This window comes from Enhydra lutris, unplaced genomic scaffold (assembly GCF_002288905.1).
Source record: "Enhydra lutris kenyoni isolate GAN:26980312 unplaced genomic scaffold, ASM228890v2 scaffoldscaffold86, whole genome shotgun sequence".
Taxonomy (NCBI): domain Eukaryota; kingdom Metazoa; phylum Chordata; class Mammalia; order Carnivora; family Mustelidae; genus Enhydra; species Enhydra lutris.
In genome coordinates, this window is record NW_019154170.1 from 435458 (window position 1) to 453161 (window position 17704).

The 17704-nt window shown below is 55.5% G+C and overlaps 1 protein-coding gene across 1 annotated transcript in view; it reads left to right on the forward strand.

Annotated features, from left to right (window-relative positions):
• The window catches only part of LOC111161799 (Rho/Rac guanine nucleotide exchange factor 18), an 80141-nt gene that overhangs the window by 56661 nt on the left and 5776 nt on the right, over positions 1 to 17704 (forward strand). The window contains 12 exon segments of the mRNA XM_022525767.1: positions 4853 to 4991; positions 5808 to 5920; positions 6078 to 6218; positions 7873 to 8123; positions 9047 to 9172; positions 10336 to 10453; positions 11129 to 11377; positions 12534 to 12610; positions 13225 to 13403; positions 14146 to 14237; positions 16137 to 16319; positions 17500 to 17637. Coding sequence (XP_022381475.1) covers positions 4853 to 4991; positions 5808 to 5920; positions 6078 to 6218; positions 7873 to 8123; positions 9047 to 9172; positions 10336 to 10453; positions 11129 to 11377; positions 12534 to 12610; positions 13225 to 13403; positions 14146 to 14237; positions 16137 to 16319; positions 17500 to 17637 — 1806 coding nt within the window.

Consider the following 17704-nt stretch of genomic DNA (forward strand, 5'->3'; position numbering starts at 1 on the left):
CACAAGGGGAGGCCCCGGAGCCAGAGGGCATTACAGAAAAACGTGGGCCAGAGCCTTCGCTGTGGTTTCTGTGGGGACGAACTGGTGGGGCAGGGTAAACAGGGTTAGGACTGGCTAATTTGGAAAAATCTCAGCGGGCCCTGGGGCGTAGGGGCTGTCCCTGGTTGTCTGGCACCAGCCCAATGGGTGATCAGGGCAGGGGGACAGTGGCCCCAAGTGCGAGAGCCCCACAGAGGAGGGGTTCGGAGTGTGGGCTCTGGATTGGTGGGTTTGCACGTGAGAGGTGCTCTTGCGAGGGAGTCCTTCTCGGGCTCTAGGAATCCGCTGGCTCTGGGAGGGGGCAGGCCTCTGGGTCAGCAAGGGCCCCGATGTCAGATCATCAAAATTACAGAATAGAAAGACGTGGTTGGAATGGCTGGTCTGTGGCAAAGCCACCAACTCGTGTCATGATGAGGCGGTTGTCTGCATGACTGCACAAGTTGCAGAAAGACTCGATTAGTGAACATCCACCCCTTATTTAAAAAAGTCTCAAGTAGTTTGAGAGGGGCAGTGGTGGTTAGACCCTCCAGAGAAAAAGAATGGTTTCTCCCAGCAGGGCCATGTTGCTGCCAAATGAACGGCATCACGTTTTCCTGTAAGAAGTCCCCCCAGCTCGGATATTTCTGGGGCAAATGTGTATAATAAGCCATAAAGCAATGCAAAGAATATCGGTGCCCTGAAGAAATATCGTAGGCATTTGAGCAAACAAGGCTGTTCTAAAACATCGTAATCATCTCTCCCTTGACATCTCACTTGCATCCAGTCCGTCTTCCTTTATTCACGGATTCTGTATTTGCAAACGTATCTGCTCGCTGAGATTTATCTGTGACCCCCAGATCCACGCCCGTGGGGCCTTCACGGTCCTGTGGGGCCATGTGCAGTGAAAAACAGGAGTCACCCGCCCTGCACGTTGCCCACGGAGGCAGGACAGAGGGACACCCTGCCTTCTTGTTCCAGCTCGTGCTGCGGACAGGTGTCCTATTCGCAGTGCAGTTAATGCCGTGTTCTTTGCATTTTTGTGCTCTCCGTTGGGGATGGGGCTGCTTGAAATGGCCCCAAGCATCGTGCTGAAGGGCCATCCGGCATTACCAAGTACAAGGAGCCTGTGATGCCTGGGACGGAGAAAACCCATGTGTTTGCCACGCTCCCTTCAGGCCCGAGTTGTGGTCCCAGTGACCGTGAGCTCAGTGGTAATAGATCAATAGTATGTGTTTTCAGGTGTCTTTCAAGGGAAACACACATAAAACAAGGTTACGTATGGAGGAGGTGATGGAAGTGTGGGCAGAAACTCCCAGGATCCTAGCTCTACGCCTCCATCAGGAGCAGATTCGGCCCTGGCTAATTCAGTGCCCACCAACTTTATGGAACATCGAGACAGTGAACACTAAGAATCAGCTGCAACTTTTTATTTTGAAATCCTTTCAGATACACAAGAAGCGGGGAGCCGGGTGGCTTAGTTGGTTAAGTGTCTTGCCCTTGGCTCAGGTCGTGATCCTGGAGTCCCAGGATCGAGCCCCTGGGCTCAGTGGGAAGTCTGCTTCTCCCTCTGCCTGCCATTCCCCCTGTTTGTGTGCTCACTCTCACTCTCTCTCTCTCACAAATAAAAAAAAAAAAAAAAAAAAAGATTCACAAGAATTTGCAAAAAAGGGTACAAAGAGTCCCAGGTGCCCTTCGCCAAGCATCTTGCCGTGATGATACACCAGCGGGTAAGCAGATACTCCATGGTCAAAGCCAGGTCACTGGCGTGGGTGGAATATTGTCAACTCAGGGACAGACCCTGTTTGGGTTTCGCCAGTTGTTACGTTGCACTCTTCAGTGGGGAAAAGGGAGTGTGTAGTTCTATTAATTTCTTTTATAATTTTATTTATTTGAGAGAGAGAGAGAGCACATGAGCAGGGGGAGGGGCAGAGGGATAAGCAGACCCGGTGCAGAGCAGGGAGCCTGGCGCGGGGCTCAATCCCAGGACCCCGACATCGTGACCTGAGCCGAAGTCAGATACTTAACCAACTGAGCCCCCCCAGGTGCCCCTAGTTCTATGAGATGTTATCCTTGGTATGTATAGATCTGAGTAACCAACACTACAGTCAGGATGCAGAACGGTTCCCAAAGAAACAATGATTTCTTTTTTTTTCAAACTGTGGTAAAACACACCTAAACATAAAATTGACCACTGTAACCATTTTTTAAGAGTATAGTCCAGTCGCATTAAGCACATCACACAGGTGTTCCACCATCCCCACCTTCCATCTCCAGAACTTTCCATCTCCCCAAACTAAGATTGTGTCCCCACAAAGCACGGACTCCCCACCCCCTGCCCCAGCCCTGGATCCCACCATCTCTTCTCTGTGCGGACGGGACTCCTCTGGAGACCTCCTAGAAATGGAGTCCTGGAGATGTGTCCTTCTGCATCTGGCTCCTCTCACTAAGGCCAGTGTCCTCAGGGTCCCTCCGTGTCGTGGCAGGTGTCGGGATTTCCTTCCTTTGTATAGCTGAATGATATTCCATAAAACAGTGATTTCTTGACCTGTTTTGTGGGAGGCACTGTCTTCCCTTCTACTGGGGAAGCAGACAGTGAATGATCAGAATAAATAAGTCAATTACATTGTATGTCTGAAGGGGCCAGCTCATCATTCATTCTTGCTGCTGAAATTCTATCCCTTGGACCCCCTTGAGTGCAGTGGCGCCTGGTGTCCCCAATCATAACCCTTAGACACGGATACCTCAAAGTGTCTCTCCATCATCAGGGGGAGGTTTAAGTTGCTGTAGATTTAGTGTGCCCATCGTTTATTAAAATTCTTTGGGAATGGTGATCCCATTCCCAAAGGGGAGGGTTTGTATGGTGGCATTTCCTCCTGTGGACTGTGATTAAAGCAGAACCCATGTGACTTCAGGCAAGATCTCGGGTCACAGGAACAGTCTGTCAGGCAGGCAAAGGACTCAATTCAGGGTTTGTCCCATATTTGTACATTGGGGTCATGATTGTTTAGGTGGCATTTCAGGTGGTGTAGAAATGGCAGAAAATCCCTGCTCTGGACCACGGAGGCCTCGATTTATGACTTTCGCCTTTATAAATATGGGTGTTCTTATAGGAACGATATCCTCGTCACCTTTGTCTCGATGATGATAGTAATTGTTAGCCACTTGGGATCCTGATGCTGGGTCTTCTGAAGTCACTGACCAGATGTCCCCTTCACCGTGTGGGGCCGTGTTAATGAATGGCTGTGGATCTGTGCTCCGTGTGGAACATGGCATCACACAGCCTACTGGTGGAGTCTCTGTTGATGAGCTTTGTTCATGACTCCTTGACCCGAAGTGTTCTCTCTCACACACACCCACCCGCCCACCTGGAACTACCGGGCATTTCCACCTAAGTTAGAACTCTGAGGGCAGGCACCTGGGTGGCTCAGTCGGTTAAGCATCTGCCTTCGGCTCAGGTCATGATCTCAGGGTCCCAGAATCAAGCCCCACATCGGGCTTCCTGCTCTGAGGGGGAGCCTGCTTCTCCCTCTCACTTCTGCCTGCTGCGCCCCCTAAATGAATGAATGAACGAATGAATGAAGTCAGATGTTGAATCCCTCTCCCCAAAAAAGCTCTTGAGAGAAGTACATTCATTTTCCTCTAGTGCTGCTCCCTTGCCCACCCTAAAGGTCATGACGGTCTGCATGCCGCAGAGAACCACAGTCCCCACTACTCAACGTGTGTGACAGAAACCCGTGGATGGGCGCACTAGGGACCCAGGAGTCACGCTAGTGGACGGATCTCTTCCTAATGCTGCTGGTTATCGCTGCCTGGAGGAGTGCTTTCGAGTGTGGTTTTCACCCTGAGAATGAGCAAGCCAAGCAGCCCGTCCCAGCCAGATGCAATTTGTCAAACTGAAGAGGGTGACAGTTTGGCTTTCCGAGTTTCACTGTTCCATCAGTGAGGAAGCTGATCAGAGCATATGCACATCCCACTGTCTCAGTTCCTACCTTAATCAGCAGAGGAGTGTGAAGAACCCTTTGGAGCCCTTGTTGTGTGTTGGTTTACAATCCTCATGTGAGATGGGATTGGCCCCTCTTGTCCACTGTGGTGCTCAAATTCTATCAGTGTACTTACGATCGGGGCATGTGTGGTCCTACATCATGCCTTGTGGTGGCTGCGTCTCAGTGTCGTCCTGACATCTGATCTCCGGTTAATTACAGTCAGAGAGCGAGAGCGAGAAAGAGTGTGTGTGTGTGTGTGTGTGTGTGTGTGTGTGTGTGTGTGTGATGTCGGCACCGAGCACAGAGCTCCCTATTTAGTGATCTTAGATTACTTATAGTGAATCTAAACTCCTCTCTGCTTTTTTACCCCCCGCCAGGATGGAAGGGGTGTCAGGATTTTTTTGTTGTTATTTTACCAAAGGAGAAGCTACTGTGCGATTTCCAACTAAATGGTCACAGTGGGGACCAATTTCCTGCCCTCCAGACCCGCTGTCTCAGCCAATACAGCGGGAGAGGATGCAGCTTTACATTCTAGAAGGACCACACGGAGTATAAAAACGGCGCAGCCCGGCCTCGCGTCGCGCTGCGTCTCGGAGCCCCGACCGTGAACATGGGGAACGCGCATTCCAAAACCAGTGACAGACAGAGCGCGCACCACGGCCGCCCCGAGCTGTCTTTCTACAGCTCCTTTCCTCGGAAGTGGAGCGAGAATGTCTTTCTAGATAACGAGCTGCTGACCTCCAAGATCCTGTCCGTGCTGCGGCCGCAGTCGGAACGGGGCTTTCGGGCAGGCCCCCTGCGCTATCCTGCCCACTTTCTCAGCACCAACTCTGTGTTTGCCTCTGTCGCAGCATCCCTGAAGGAGCACCCAAGGGCCACCCTCTTGTCTGATGGCAGCCCGGCTCTGTCCAGGAATGTCGGCATGACGGTCTCACAAAAGGGGGCGCCGCAGCCAGCACCCAGCCCGGCAGGAACGGGGACACAGCTTGGGTAAGTGGGGTCCTATCCCTGCGCCAGGTGCCGGTGAAGGGGGAGAGGGAGGGAATCGTATGTGACATTACACAGGGACCCCGCAGCCAGGCTCTCCTAAGGGAGACCCTCAGGTCCGTGTGCACCTGCCCCTTGGCCCCCAGCCACGCCATGAAATTCCTATTAACACTTCCTTCACAGATCTGATTGTCTTTATTGAAACGCCGTGTGTTGTGTTCTGGGGGTACTTGACCGTTAGGAGCTAGTTCTGTTTCCTGCTCTCAAAGGGCCCATGGACAGGGTTCCTATCTGTGTTCGAGACTATGCTAGAAGTCCCGCCGAGGTTGCCATGGAGGTAGCATCCTGTTATTGATGCCTTAACCCTGTCCTCCGAGGACTTGGAACTCAGCAGCATTTGCGCGCAAAACCTAAGGCTAATGTCATTGAGGCGGTCCTTGTTCAGGTTGGCGGGGAAAGGGGCTGATTATCTTCTGCCAAAAAAGGGCTCTCCCTCCACCCTCGGCTGAGTGTGGCTATGTCCACCCAACTCTTGCTGGAAAGAATTCCAGTGGCCCTGGTGAGCTCAGGTGGCTGTTAAAGGAAGCATACGATTGATTGCACCCTTAGAACGTACCGGACATCGGACTGAAGTTAGTTAGGATGGAGGAAGTCCTGGTGTGATGTGGACAGATAGTCTCCTGATTTTTACACATGATCTGTGACAGAGTTTATGTTGAAATCCAGAAAGTTCTCAGGTAGATTTGCCTTCATAGAATGTGTGTGTGTGTGTGTTTAGCTCAATTTTTTAGAGTAACCGTTTTATGATTTTTTGTTTAGACCAACCGCAGGAGAGATGGATGAAGCCGACTCCGTGTTTTTAAAATTTAAGCAGGCAACTGATGACTCTCTCTCGCTCACATCCTCGAACGCCGAGCCCATTTTTGTAGAAGGTACGGTCACCTCAACTCTTTCACAGGCGTCCTGTGGTCTCCACCCGCCCTGGAAGGGGCTGCGACCCATGTCAGTGTGTCCCCAGGACGCCCGCTGGGGTAGCCCAGAGTCAGCGAGGCTCCGGCCCCCAGCCTCGGTGTCTTACTCCTCCCTCAGACCCCTGTACGGCTTCGCTGAGGAGTGAGATCGAGTCAGATGCCCGCGACTTCGAGGCCGAGTCCTGGAGCCTTTCCGTGGACGCAGCGTACGCAAAGACACAGAAGAAGGAGGTGGTCAAGAGGCAGGATGTGCTCTATGGTAAGAAGTTCTGCGCCGTCACAAGGACCTTCCATTTGCTTCTTTTCCGCCTTTGCTCTGATTGGTTGCACTGAGGAGCCTGGGCTCCACTAAGACCTCAGGCTCTTCCCTGAGACTAGGGGGCCCACTCTGCCTGTTCCCCTGGGGCCACCCTGCCTTCCCAGTCAGGGAGGAGGTGGCCCGGGAGGGCTTTGTGAGAACCTGTCCCTGAGGATGAGTGTGGGTGAATGCCCAGTCCTGACTCATGCTGACCCTGCTGGTGACCCCGAAAGAGAAGACTATCCCGGGCCTATCCCAGCCATCCCTGGTGTCCCCAGACAGGCCTGGGGTGGCTGTGACTAGGGGTGCGAGAGACAGAAGACACAGCACTGGCTCCAGGGTGATCGCCCCGGGCAGCCACGCTCCTGAGATGGGAGGTTTTGGACACAGAACCTGTCCCCAGGCCAGGTGCCATGTTGGGGGCCCCACGGATGTCCCTCTGGGCCCCCTCTAAGCAGGATGATGAAGGCCCAAGACACCCACACTGGAATCTGGGGCCTTTCTCTCCCCCAAATGCTTACTTGTTCTTATGATTCTCTTTGTGGGAATCATTCCCCAAGACACTGCTGGGTCGCCTAAGGAGGTATTTTCTGTCCCTCACTGGGGCTCCGTGAGGAGGTTCTGCCGTACAAGTGCCTTCCATTCCACTGGGTCCGGTTGGCAATGGTTGGGTCCACTGGCCCTTGGGTCCCTCCACGTTTCACACCCTGACCTTGCTTGCTTTTTTTTTTTTTTTTTTTTTTTATAAATTTTATTTATTTGACAAAGAGAGTAAGCACAAACAGGGGGAGCGGCAGGCAGAGGGAGAGGGATCCCAGGACCCCGAGGTCATGACCTGACCCAGAGGCAGACGCCAAGCCAGCTGAGTCTCCCAGGTGCCCCTCACACCCTGAGCTTTCTGCCCGGGCCAGAGTAGGTCGGGGTGTGGGCAGGAGGAGAACCCTGTCGATGCTTTGCCTCAGGGCTCCAGACCCAGGGCAAAGATCCTGCAGGGAAGGACAGGGAGGACCAGTCTGGATGCTTCTATCCAGGCAAGCACAGACTGCCTCCAGCCGCCACGGTCATCAGCACCGGGCCTGGCTCTGCTGACCTATGTCTGGTCTCTAGCCACTTCCAGGCCTTGATTTGAACAGCAGCGAAACTCCCAACACGAAACCTGATCTGTCTTTGCCTTTCACCAGAAAATTAAATTCTATACTTGAACTCTGCTTTGTCGTTGGCTATGGTCTGGGTCTAGTCACTGATGTGCACAGGCGTGTGAGTTTCCCACCCCAAGTAATGGTGTTCACCAGAACAATCTTCTTGCTTAAAACAGCCTCTTTGGTCTGGAAATCCTCCCCTGAATTGGAGGCCCCAGCGCACCCCGAGTCCTCTCTTTCCTGACACCACTCCAGCCCTCTCGCTGCTCCCCGACCCTGGGGCCCCTGTGGCACTGGGCCTGGGGGGACAAGAGGCCCGAACACCCCCCCCCCCAGACAGTAAGACCACCAGGGGAAGGACTTAGGAGGAGAACTGGGAGAAGCCAGCCAGGTGCCCGGTGGGTAGGGGGTACGCATGCGTGCCATCGCGGGCCACAGGAGGAGCAACGCGCATCCTTCGGTCCGTGTCCCCGCAGAGCTGGTGCAGACAGAGGTGCACCATGTCCGGACACTCAAGATCATGCTGAAGGTCTACTCCAGGGCCCTGCAGGAGGAGCTCCAGTTCAGCAGCAAGGCCATCAGCCGCCTCTTCCCGTGTGTGGACGAGCTGCTCGACCTGCACAGCCACTTCCTCTCTCGGCTGAAGGAGCGCCGCCAGGAGTCCCTGGAGGAGGGCAGTGACCGCAATTACGTCATCCAGAAAATCGGGGACCTCCTGGTGCAGCAGGTGGGCGCGCCGGGGCGGGCACCGGGCCCGGATGAGCCCCTGCCTCGTCTCAGCTCCATGCAGTCGGGAAAAGAACACAGTCTCTGTTGACTGAGAGCCTGCAGCGGACAGCGGTCCCAGGCCTTTGCAGGAACACAGGTGCCCGAGGGCCGAACGCACCTGGGCAGACATTGTCCACTGTTACTGCATTCTGGGCTTCTGTCTGGTTGCTCAGCTGGGCTCTCTGTTTTTGTTTTTCTGGTTTAGATCTCCGTGGTTGGGGCTGTTAGAAGTAGGTCTGTGGTAAAGGGCGCGAACCCTAAATTGACTTCTGAGTCGACGTCCGAGCCTAGGCCAAGGTGGACAGAGGGGCTCGAACTCCTTGTCCGACCTCAGAGTGCTCCAGGCCTCCAGAGTCAGCTCATTAGAGTTAATTATCAAAATACGTCTTTTCCTTTTTTTTTTTTTTTTTAAGATTTTATGTATTTGAGCGAGAGAGAGAGAAAGCGTGCACCATCGGGGAGGAGCAGAGGGAGAGGGAGAAGCAGGCTCTACGCTGAGCAGAGAGCCCGATGCGGAGCTCCATCCCAGGACCCCGGGATCGTGACCTGAGCCAAAGGCAGATGCTTAACCCACTGAGCCCCCCAGACGTCCCAGCTTTTAAATGTTTCTAAATTCTTCAGCATAAATGTACTCCTCCCCCTTGGATTTTAGGAGGTTTTAGAGCTAACGTCCATTAGAAAGTTTCTTCTCTTGCCTTATTGTAACTTGCGATGAGACCCCCGTCCCCCCAGCCCCACCCCTGTATTGAGATCCTGCCTGAATAAGAAAGTGGAGGCACGAGTTATTCGAGACCTGTTTTAGTAGTCAGCTGAGCCCGACGAGAGTGATCCCTACAGGTTCTCCTGCTCCTTCCCGCTAACATCTGTGTGGTCTCTCTGCAGTTCTCCGGCGAAAATGGGGACAGAATGAAAGAGAAATATGGTGTCTTTTGTAGCGGCCACAATGACGCAGTCAGTCATTACAAGTTGCTGCTACAGCAAAACAAGAAATTTCAAAGCCTGATCAAGGTAAGGAAGAAATTTCTTTTTAATTAAAAAATGTATCCTCTTTGCTGTAGCTTGTTTTCCGCGGGACTGTAGACTTTGGGAGAGCTTACGACGAGGCACCTGTTACACACCAGCGATGTCCAAGTTTTTCAGGGAAGTCCAGATGTAGAACAAAGCAAAACACACCTGCGGCTCTGTTCAGCGGGCTGTAGCGTGGCACCTGCTGGCCCTCGTTCCTCAGACTGCCAGGGGGACACAGGTGTCATTTCAAGGGGCCACCCTGCCCTGGGATCTGCCACTCTCTTGCCTCCTTCCCTCTCTAGTCCCCACTTACCCTCCCTCTACCCCCCCAGGCCTGCAGAATGACCCCTACCTGCCTTGTGCCTAACAGCGTGCAGGTGCTCAAAGCCCAGACCCCAAAACACAGCATCCAGCCCGAGTCCGCCAGGTCAGGCAAGGCCCTGCCTCCCACATTAGACTTTAATTTGAAGTGATAACCAATAATTAATGGCTGTAGAAGTAAGAGGGACAGGTTTTTAAATTCCGCTCCCTTACAGTCGCAGTGGACAGAGGTAAAAGGGAGTCTGGGATTGGCCCAGGAGGCTCACAAAGCCCACAGTCCTGCTCAGAAGCGGCTGTCACGATTGCTGGCATTCCTGGAGTGCAGGAGTGCCGGGGCGGGGGGGCAGAGAAGCAGAATGTGTGGAATGCTCTGGAGGGCACCAGAAATGGCCCTTCGCCCTGCCGAGAATTGGCTTCGGATGACGGCTTCCTGGGTTCTTAGCCAGAGGCGTGCTTCAGGAGCCAGCAGGGGGCCGACTTGGGCTCTGGCGCAGTGTGGTTCCAGAGGCTTCTGACAGCCGCCAGTCAGGGTCCCCGTGTGTGGATACGCACGCGTGCGTGGATGTGCGTGTGTGGGTGCGTGAGTGTGTGCTCACACCCGCGATACACAGCTCTCCGGGTGATTCCATCCCGCCCCCCTGCCCCCGGCTGCTTCTGGTTTCTTCTGAACGGGTTTTACAAGAGGGGAGGCTGCCTTCGCTTCTGTGGCCTTTCTGTACACAGCAGGTGAGCCTTACTTGCAGTGAGTACTTGAAAAGGTTTTGTTGAGCTGAGAAAGGGGGAAGCGCCCGGCCTGGCACGAGATGAGATGCCAACAGGACGTTTTGTTTCCCGTGTCATAGAAGATCGGCAACTTCTCCATCGTGAGGCGGCTGGGCGTGCAGGAGTGTATCCTTCTGGTCACTCAGCGCATAACCAAGTACCCCGTGCTGGTGGAGCGCCTTATTCAGAACACAGAAGGTAATGTCGCTGCCCTCACTGCCTGGCCCGCTTTCGCCCTCAGGAGTGACCTCTGTCTCTCTTGTCCCATGTTAGCAGCAGACTGGGTGAGCGCCCCTCTGTGCTCCGTCCCCGGTGGTCGGGATTCACGCCGAGCTCTGGGGTTTCCGACCCAGTGTGGGTCCAGGCACAGAGATGGTCCGTGTGTTGCGTGCCTAGAAGCTGGAGGGCAGAGGAAACAGGGCGCACAGCCCAGCCCGGAGTTCTCCGAGGCCAGGGCCTGACCACACCTGACCATACCTCCCCCGCCCCCAGGAGATTTGGGCCCCAGGAGAACGAGCACATTCTCCCGCCACAGAAGCCAGAAGCTTGCAGTGAGAGGAGCAGGGTGTGTGTGGGGGGTGTTATGAAGAGCTGGCGGGCCCAGGGGCGCACGTTTAGCGAGAAGTGACCACTGGGCCGCATGGAGCTCACGGGAAGCTCTGTCTTGGCAAAAACCAAAGGCCGGGCTGCCACGTTTCTTTCCAAAAAGCATTTACAGCTCGGGAGATCCGAATCAGAAGGTGGATTCTCAAGGTCCCCTGAGCTGCGGCTTCAGGGAACAGCCCTCAGAGACCCGGCGTGTGTCCCCTTGGCGCCGTGGTGGTGGAAGGGGGTGGAGGAAAGCACTGACTCTGGTGTGTCTGTGTGTGGCAGCTGGCACCGAGGACTACAGAGACCTGACCCAGGCCCTGAACCTCATCAAGGACATCATCTCCCAAGTGGACGCGAAGGTCAGCGAGTGCGAGAAGGGCCAGCGCCTCCGGGAGATCGCGGGGAAGATGGACTTGAAGTCATCCAGCAAGTTCAAGAACGGGCTGACCTTCCGCAAGGAGGACATGCTGCAGCGGCAGCTCCAGCTGGAGGGCACGCTGTGCTGGAAGACCACGTCGGGGCGCCTGAAAGGTAAAGGCCCGTCCCTCACCTCTGCTGGGGGGTGGTGGGGGACCGTCCCGGATCAGCGGCGCCTTGTGCACAAGCAGGCGCCGGCCTAGCTGCTCCGCAGCCGAAGGGAGGTTGGGTGCACGCTGAGTCAGGATGAGACGGGCAGCCAGGAGCATGGGAAGAATGGGCTTTGGGGTGCTGCGGGACCCACCACAAGGGCCACTAAATCGCGGGGGCCCACTGAGCCTGTGGCTCCTGAGCAGAAACCCGAGGCTTCGGGACACCCCAGGTTTGTCAGAGGCCCCAGGTTGCCAAACAAGCAGCCGCTGAAGGCCCCCTGTGTGGGAGGACACACCACCCAGACCACTGACCTCGGTGGCCCCAAGCATCGCACTCCCTACTCAGGGTGTCCTTCGAGCCCCACTTCCAAAATCCACCATGTGCTTCCAGAACAGAGAGCACTTGGGACTCAACACTAAGTCTCCTGGCTCATCTCGTGAGCTTCTGGAAACTTCCTCACCCGCCCTTTGACATCAACATCTTTTTTTTTTTCTTTTTTTTTTTTAAGATTTTATTTATTTGAGAGCGAGCATGAGAGAGCACAAGTGGGGTGAGGGCAGAGGGAGACACAAACTCCCTGCTGAGCAGGGAGCCTAATGTGGGGCTCGATCCCAGGACCCTGAGATCATGATCTGAGCCGAACGCAGATGCATCACTGACTGAGCCCTCCAGGTGCCCCAACATTGGCGTCTTGAATGATCTCTCGGGGAGTGTTTGAGACGGCCAATGACCAAATGTGTCTGTCCAGAATTTGCACAGGCGAGCACCCAGCGGATGGTTTAACACCCGCTGTGTGCGGGACACCGAGGTGGGTGGTGGGAGGCCCTCGCCTTCAGGGGACTTCAGTCCGTGGCCCGAAAGGGAGAAGTGAGGAAACAAACAGAAACTAGTGAAAAGTGCAGTTAATGCTTCAGAGGAAGCCGTCAGGCCACAGGCGGGAGAATTATGGAGGGAGATAGAAAATAGTGAGGTAGACGGACACCCCCAGACTCCTGCAGGAGCATCACAGTGCCAGGCTGAGTGACCGAGACCCCTCCCCGGAGGCTGAAGCCTCCCCCAGGACATACATATGGCCCTGCGACCCCGTCAGACATGTCCTTCTGTGCTTTCTCCTTAGACGTCCTTGCTGTCCTGCTGACAGACGTGCTTTTGCTGCTACAAGAAAAGGATCAAAAATACGTCTTTGCCTCGGTGGTAGGTGTCCTGTCTTCTTCAGATGAAGGGTCCCGCCCGCCTTAGGGACCCTTAGGGGTTTGCTGGAAGGCTGCCTGCACAGAAGGCGGCTCTGTGTTAACCCACTGTCCCAGGTCCTCCCGGGAGCCAGAAGGTTCCAGCAAAGCAGGAGTAGAATTTTCCGAGACCCCCGGGGTCCTGTCTGGTTGCCTGGGAAGGCTTCAGGGGCCCGTGCTAACATCCCATCTAATCTTAGCCTTTACATTTCTGTGACTCTGCCTCACTTGGGGCTTAGGGTCTTGGGGGCTCCAGCTGACTCTGTCCTGCCCCCACCAAGTATGACACCAGTTACCCTGGACTGAGGCCACCCTCATTACTTCAGTTTACCTTCATCACCTCTGTGAAGGCCCCATCTCTAAATAATCCAAAGGGTCTTTGCCCCCCCGATGGCAAATATCTCTGAATTATTTGAGAACAAAGGTGCTCGCTTCGGCAGCACATATACTAAAATATATTTGAGAACAAAGGGGCACAAGAGCCCCCCCAACCCGCTTCCCCTCAGACTCGGCTCTACGGCTGCTCCAACGCAGCCCGGTGAACGGGGTCCTCCCCGACCCCGCCTTCCACCCACACAGGACTCGAAGCACCCAGTCATCTCCTTACAAAAGCTCATTGTGAGGGAAGTGGCCAACGAGGAGAAAGCCATGTTCCTGATCAGCGCCTCCCTGCGAGGGCCCGAGATGTACGAGATCTACACCAGCTCCAAAGAGGAGAGGAACACTTGGATGGCCCACATCCGAAGGGCCGTGGAGAGGTGAGAAGGGCCCGTGTGCGTGTTCCCTGCCCACAGCTATTTGGCCCTTGGCTTTGGGCAAAGCAGCTGTGACCTTGAAGTACCCAGGAGAGGGCTGGAGGTCGCAGGAAGGCCAGAGGCCCCTCTGCCTTTCCCCTGCCTCATTCCGCCCTAGTGCCTTGTCCACCCGCCTCATCTAAAGGGGACACCTGACACCCTTCCAGCTCCTTCCACCAATAGCTCAACCAGTCAGAGGCTAAAAAGATGTTGCTGGCCAGTGGGTGTGGGCCCTCTATACTGGTGGGGTGCAGTGAGGGACACCTGACCTGGGGGCCAGACCTGTCAGAGGGGGTTGTGGTGTCCTGTCCTGTCCTTCCTCAGGCCAGGGACCCCTCAGGACCCCAGCCGGCTGCTGCTCCCTCTCTTTATGCCTGGAAGCTTCCTGAACCTGCTCAGAGCTCCCTCGATGCTGAATTTCAGTTCTGCAGCCCCCCAGGAAATGAGCTGTTCTCAGTCTCCTCCTGCCACGTGGTGGCCAGGCATGGAACCCACGGCTGGTGACGGGCGGACACTTGAAGACAGGATAAAGGCGGCGGCTGCCTTGCTCTTCCCCCTCCCGTCTCTCCCTCACTGTTAACGAGCTCAGTCACCCCCAGGATGAGGCGCTCTGAGCAGCTGCTTCTGCTGGTGCAGCTCTCGGTGCCCATCGCCGAGGCCAGCCTGTCCGAAGGCGTTGCTGCCCGTCTGCCCCCTCTCCCTGCAGCTGTCCGGACGAGGAGGAGGGGCCCTTCAGCGAGGCCGAGGAGGAGAAGAAGGTGTTCGAGGCCCGCGCCATGAGGCTGAGGGACTTCCAAGGTAAGGGGAGTCAGGCTGGACCACCGTCATGTCCCCCGTAGGGTGAGGAGGGCCTGGGACCGCCAGCGGCATTTCTGTCCTCTCCCACTGGGGTCAGCCATGGAGCAGATCTCCACCTGAGTAACCAGGCGTTTTGTGAGGCTTTGTCATGAGAGGGTGGTGCTCGGGGCCCCTGAGCCGTTTCCAGACACTGGCTTTGCCACACACCCTGCCCCCCCACCCCAGTCCCTGTCCAGGAAGGAGCTCGCTGGGGGTGTCCCAGGTCACATAAGGCAAAAACCCCAAGGGGACTTAGAATAGCACAGGACCCCACAGCCTCCTTCTAGAGCCTAGTACACCCACAGCAGCCCTGGCTTTGTGTCTGCAGACCTCAGTCTCCAGCTCCCTGTTTTAATTTGTTTTAACTTCTTCGTTGAGCTGTCACTCATCACGATACAATTCAGCATTTAAAGTACACCAGTCCGTGGTTCATAGTCTCTAGCAGGAGATCGTGCAACTGTCACCACAATTTTAGATCATTTTCACCACTCCCGAAAGAAAGCCCATCCCTGCAAGCTGTCACTCCCTGTTCCTTCCTCCCTCAGCCCCTCGTCACCTCTGTTCTGCTTTCTGTTTCTGTGAATTTGCACATCCTGGGGATCTTGTATCAATGGGGTCTTGCCATGTTTCTCCTTTTGTGTCTCAGCTGACTTCACTGAGCGGGATGGTTCAAGGTTCAGCCACATTGTAGTGTGTGTCGACTTCCTTCCTTTTTAAGGCTGAATCCCGGACCATTGTAAGACGCACCCCATGGGCTCGTCCGTTCCCCTCCCTGGGCCTAACAGATTCCCACGAGACTTCAGTGAGATCACTGCCAAGAACAATGCCGGGGACTTTGTGGTCTCAATCGACCCCCCTCTTCCCCCTCACTAACTGAGTCATTTATTTTTAAATTAGGGAACACGTAGGCCACAAAGACACAAAATTAGGTAGTATATATTTATTTCTCTTCGTGGGGAGGGTGTAAGTTTGAGAGTATTTATTCATAGAAATGTCCAAAAGAAAGGAGGGGGACCTCCCACTGACCCCAGAAGCACAGTGCGGACACAGTGCTCATTCAGACTCTCTATTTCTACCTGCTGATAATAAAACATGAGTCCCGTGTAGACATATCTCCGCCGCTGCCACAATCCTACAACAGTATCCCTCATTCCTGACGGGATTCTCACTGCATTAGAAATAGATACTTTCGCTATGGAGATGGGCTTTCCCATCTCCGATCAAAAGCTGGTCTCATCCTTCACGCTGGCCCATGAGGGACACTCACCCAAATCAGGAGCCAGGCAGGACCAGCCCCTCCCGCTGGGATTCCCTACACCCTGTAAGTTCCTCCAGGGTCACAAGGGGAGAAGTGGAAGTAAGACCAGGACTGCAGGGCAAGCGACAGACTTGTGTTTTGCATGTGATGTGATTACTTGCCTAGCAAATCTAATAGAACCACCTAGAAAACTGTTGGAACCTCTGAGGGCGCCCAGTAAGTAGTTCAGCCGAACGTGACGTGTATACACGGGCAGCTACCAGTGAGAAAGTTGCTGTCGCAGCAACAGCAGCAAAGAGTATCAAACCCAGAGAGACCTGTAAGGAGTCTGGCCTAAATGCCTGAAGGAGGAGTTTCGGGAGAAGACGACGAAGGCTTGGAGGAGTCTTCCTGCGGCCCATACGAGGAAATCGGCCTGTTCTGGTCCTCGTGCACACCCCACAGTGTTTGGTTTCTGTAACTAGAGCAAATGATCCAAAGACAGGGTTGTGGCCTCCCCTGCCCCATGGGATGTTGGACTCAGGGTGGGCTGCAGGTGGGAGCTGGGTCCCCAGGGAAAATAATCCCAGAAGGCGAACCCTCCGTTTCCTGTTGCTTTGCAGAGCGACTGAACGTGAAAGACCAACAGATTGCACAGAGCCTTGGCGAGAAGCAGCAGATCTACCTGGAGATGGCGGAGATGAGCGGGCTGGAAGACGTCGCTCAGTCGCGACTCCTCTTCCGAGGAGGGGATTTCTCGGAGACCATGCAGGGGGAGCTGATCCTCAAGTCGGCCATGAGTGAGAGTAAGGAGCCGCATCTAGGGGCCCTCACTGGGTGCTGGTCCACGGCCGCCCTACAGTTCTGCCTGGTGGGGGGGGGCGGGGTCCGGGCATGCTCCCGGAAACAGTGTTGACCCCCCCAGCAGACTTACAGCACCTTCTCCCGGGCACCCACTACAGGTGAGGCAGCACCACGCTGCGCCCCTGGGATCTGAAGTCACCCAAGACGGGTTCCCACACTCGGGAGGTTCTTTCTGACAAGTGGGTCCCAAATGATGTCCCCAGAAATAAGCACACATCCACATGTGGTAGGTCACTTCAGAGGGCTCCAAGACCCAGCCAGCCTCCCAGGAGGGCTTCCCGAAACATCTAGGTGGGAAGAGGCTTATGAGCACAGCGGCCACAGGAGGGCACTGGTGAGCACGTGGCCTGTCCCCTCTGTGCACCCTCAGCCACAGGGCCTGCTTCGGGGGGTGGCCAGGGGCCTTGCCCAGCCCCTAGTGGCCCCCAGGCAGCTGCCGAGCCAGCCCCACTTGAGGCCCAACATGTGTCAGGCCGGGCAGCTGGTGCTCGTCGGTCCAGCTGGGAAAGCAAGTGAGGGAGACAGCTGCTGCCCTCCAGGCCTTTCCTTCGGAGTAGGGAAAGAGGGCTCCCTTGTGGACTGTGCGGCCGCACAGTCTCGTTTCCTCCAGCCACACTGACCTTCTGTTTCCTCACATTTCTTCGGTGGCCATTGTTCTTGGCCCCCTGAGGACCCTCTTGTATCCTGTGCCTCAGCCTGGAACGTTCTTCTCCCCTCCTCCTCACCTGGCCAAAGCCTGTTTGTCCTAGAGCATTTTGTGTGACCTGACCAGCCCCCAAAGGCCGCTCTCCCATGGCCTCCAACCATCTGTGTGACAGTCGACAGCCAAGCACACACCCACGTTCCTCCCCAGGCCCAGCATGTCCCCAGCCGCCCCCACACGCTACCCCCTGGTCCAGCATCTCCTGCGGACACAGACTGGCGTGTCCTGGTTGTTGTGCCTGGAGTTCAGGCATGCACAGGCTGGGGGTGGTGGCGACTGAAGTCCCATGTTAGGGGGATAGAAGACCATGACCAATGCCCTGCGGGCTTCTCGGGCTTGAGTCCCCAGGCGCTGCCACACTCTGACACCCACAGCGCAGCTCCACAGCCTGACTCTGTTCCTCCCGTCTCCTTCCGCAGTCGAGGACATCCAGACCCTGATCTGCAGGCAGCTGGGCAACGCCAACAGCCAGGTGGAAGACGGGGGTGGCTCCACAGGCCTGCCCCGCAGGGCAGAGACCTTTGGGGGCTATGACACCATGAGCAGCCCCGGCAAGAGTGAGTGGTGCCGCGTCCCCCTGGGGCTTCGCGGGGCCCCGCACAAGAGTTTTTGCGGGTTCTTGGA